Source organism: Malurus melanocephalus, unplaced genomic scaffold (assembly GCF_030028575.1).
Source record: "Malurus melanocephalus ecotype Western Australia unplaced genomic scaffold, MMel_1.1 scaffold_2165, whole genome shotgun sequence".
In the NCBI taxonomy this organism is placed as follows: Eukaryota; Metazoa; Chordata; class Aves; order Passeriformes; family Maluridae; genus Malurus; species Malurus melanocephalus.
This window is the reverse complement of record NW_026625397.1, coordinates 6,855-9,784: the sequence shown is the minus strand read 5'-3', so window position 1 is coordinate 9,784 and position 2,930 is coordinate 6,855. Positions and strand designations below refer to the sequence as shown.

General features: G+C 50.4%; 1 protein-coding gene across 1 annotated transcript in view; it reads left to right on the top strand.

Moving 5' to 3' along the window:
* Positions 1 to 925: 925 nt before the first annotated feature.
* LOC130587628 (S-adenosylhomocysteine hydrolase-like protein 1) overlaps positions 926 to 2,930 on the top strand; it is a gene marked incomplete at its 3' end in the record, with an annotated part of 8,474 nt that continues 6,469 nt past the window's right edge. Inside the window, exons 1-2 of the mRNA XM_057388604.1 lie at positions 926 to 995; positions 2,798 to 2,892. Of these exons, the coding sequence (XP_057244587.1) occupies positions 926 to 995; positions 2,798 to 2,892 (165 nt within the window). The remainder of the gene's footprint in view (positions 996 to 2,797; positions 2,893 to 2,930) is intronic.

Here is a 2,930-nt window from a genome sequence, read left to right as displayed (position 1 = left end):
GGCTGATCCTAACGGGGCTGATCCTAATGAGGCTGATCCTAACGGGGCTGATCCTAATGAGGCTGATCCTAATGGGACTGATCCTAAAGGGAATGATCCTAACGGGGCTGATCCTAACGGGGCTGACCCCAAAGGGACTGATCCTAATGGGGCTGATCCCAAAGGGACTGATCCTAATGGGGCTGATCCCAAAGGGACTGATCCTAATGGGGCTGATCCCAAAGGGACTGACCTCAATGGGGCTGATCCTAATGGGACTGACCCCAAAGGGACTGATCCTAATGGGGCTGATCCTAATGGGGCTGACCCCAAAGGGACTGATCCTAACGGGGCTGATCCTAATGGGGCTGATCCCAACAGGGCTGATCCCAACGGGGCTGATCCTAACAGGGCTGATCCTAATGGGGCTGATCCCAAAGGGACTGATCCTAATGGGGCTGATCCTAAAGGGGCTGATCCTAACGGGGTTGACCCCAAAGGGACTGATACTAATGGGGCTGATCTTAATGAGGCTGATCCTAATGGGGCTGATCCTAATGGGACTGACCCCAAAGGGACTGATCCTAATGGGACTGACCCCAAAGGGACTGATCCTAATGGGACTGACCCCAAAGGGGCTGATCCCAAAGGGGCTGATCCCAAAGGGGCTGATCCTAATGGGGCTGATCCTAACGGGAGTGATCCTAATGGGGCTGACCCAAACGGGACTGTGGGAAAACTGTGGGGTTATCTTTGGGGTCTCAGGGTCGCTTTGTCCCGTTTCCCAGGAGTTATGGGGTTGTGTTTGGGATCTGAGGGTCACTTTGTCCCATTTCCCAGGAGTTGTGGGGTTATTTTAGGGTCTGAGGGTCACTCTGTCCCATTTCCCAGGAGTTGTGGGGTTATTTTAGGGTCTGAGGGTCACTCTGTCCCGTTTTCCCACAGCATGGATGGGTTCCGGCTGGTGAAGCTCAATGAGGTCATCAGACAGGTGGACATCGTCATCACCTGCACGGGTATGGGGTATTTGGGATCCTGACCCTAAAATGTGCCCTAAAACATGGGGATTGGGATCCTGACCCCAAAATCTGCCCTAAAACACGGGGATTTGGGATCCTGACCCCAAAATCTGCCCTAAAACACGGGGATTTGGGATCCTGGCCCCAAAATCTGCCCTAAAACATGGGAATTGGGGATCCTGACGCTAAAATGTGCCCTAAAACATGGGGATTGGGATCCTGACACCAAAATCTGCGATAAAACACGGGGATTGGGATCCTGACCCCAAAATCTGCCCTATAACATGGGGATTTGGGATCCTGACCCCAAAATCTGCCCTAAAACATGGGGATTTGGGATCCTGACCCTAAAATGTGCCCTAAAACATGGGGATTGGGATCCTGACCCCAAAATGTGCCCTAAAACATGGGGATTGGGATTCTGACCCCAAAATCTGCCCTAAAACATGGGGGATTTGGGATCCTGACCCCAAAATCTGCCCTAAAACATGGGCATTNCCCTAAAACATGGGGATTGGGATCCTGACCCCAAAATGTGCCCTAAAACATGGGGATTGGGATTCTGACCCCAAAATCTGCCCTAAAACATGGGGGATTTGGGATCCTGACCCCAAAATCTGCCCTAAAACATGGGCATTGGGGATCCTGACACCAAAATCTGCGATAAAACACGGGGATTTGGGATCCTGACCCCAAAATCTGCCCTAAAACACAGGGATTGGGATCCTGACCCCAAAATCTGCCCTAAAACACAGGGATTTGGGATCCTGACCCCCAAATATGCCCTAAAACACGGGGATTTGGGATACTGACCCCAAAATGTGCCCTAAAACATGGGGATTGGGGATCCTGACCCCAAAATCTGCCCTAAAACACGGGGATTGGGGATCCTGACCCTAAAATCTGCCCTAAAACACAGGGGATTAGGATCCTGACCCTAAAATCTGCTTCATTGCACATGGATTGGGATCCTGACCCCAAAATCTGCTCCATTGCACATGGATTGGGGATCCTGACCCCAAAATCTGCCCTATAACATGGGGATTTGGGATCCTGACCCTAAAATGTGCCCTAAAACATGCGGGATTTGGGATCCTGACCCTAAAATCTGCCCTAAAACACGGGGATTTGGGATCCTGACCCCAAAATCTGCCCTATAACACGGGGATTTGGGATCCTGACCCTAAAATCTGCCCTAAAACATGGGGATTGGGATCCTGACCCTAAAATCTGCCCTAAAACATGGGGATTGGGGATCCTGACCCCAAAATCTGCCCTATAACATGGGGATTGGGGATCCTGACCCTAAAATCTGCTCTAAAACGTGGGGATTTGGGATCTGGTGGGGTTTATTGGGATCTGCCCAGGTTTTTTTGGGCTCTGGTAGGGTTTATTGGGATCCAGTGGATTTTTTGGGGATCTGTGTGTCTTTTTTGGGATCTGGCAGGGTTTATTGGGATTTTGATGGGTTCATTGGGATTTTAGTGGGGTTTATTGGGATCTTGGCATGGTTTATTGGGATTCTGGTGGGTTTTTGGGATCTGGTGTGTTTTTTTGGGATCCGGCGGGATTTTTGGGATTTCTGTGGGGTTTCTCAGGATTTTGGTGTGGTTTATTGGAATTTTGGTGATGTTTATCGGGATTTTGGTGGGGTTTATTGGGTTTTTGATGGGTTTTTTTGGGATCCGGTGGGTTTTTTTGGGATCTGATGTGGTTTTTTATGATCCAGTGTGTTTTTTTGGGATCCAGCGGGTTTTTTGGGATTTCTGTGGGGTTTCTCAGGATTTTGGCTCCTGCAGGGAACAAGAACGTGGTGAGCAGGGAGCACCTGGACAGGATGAAGAACGGCTGCATCGTCTGCAACATGGGGCACTCCAACACCGAGATTGACGTGGTCAGTGCGGGGTCATGGGTTTGGGGTTTGGGGTCATG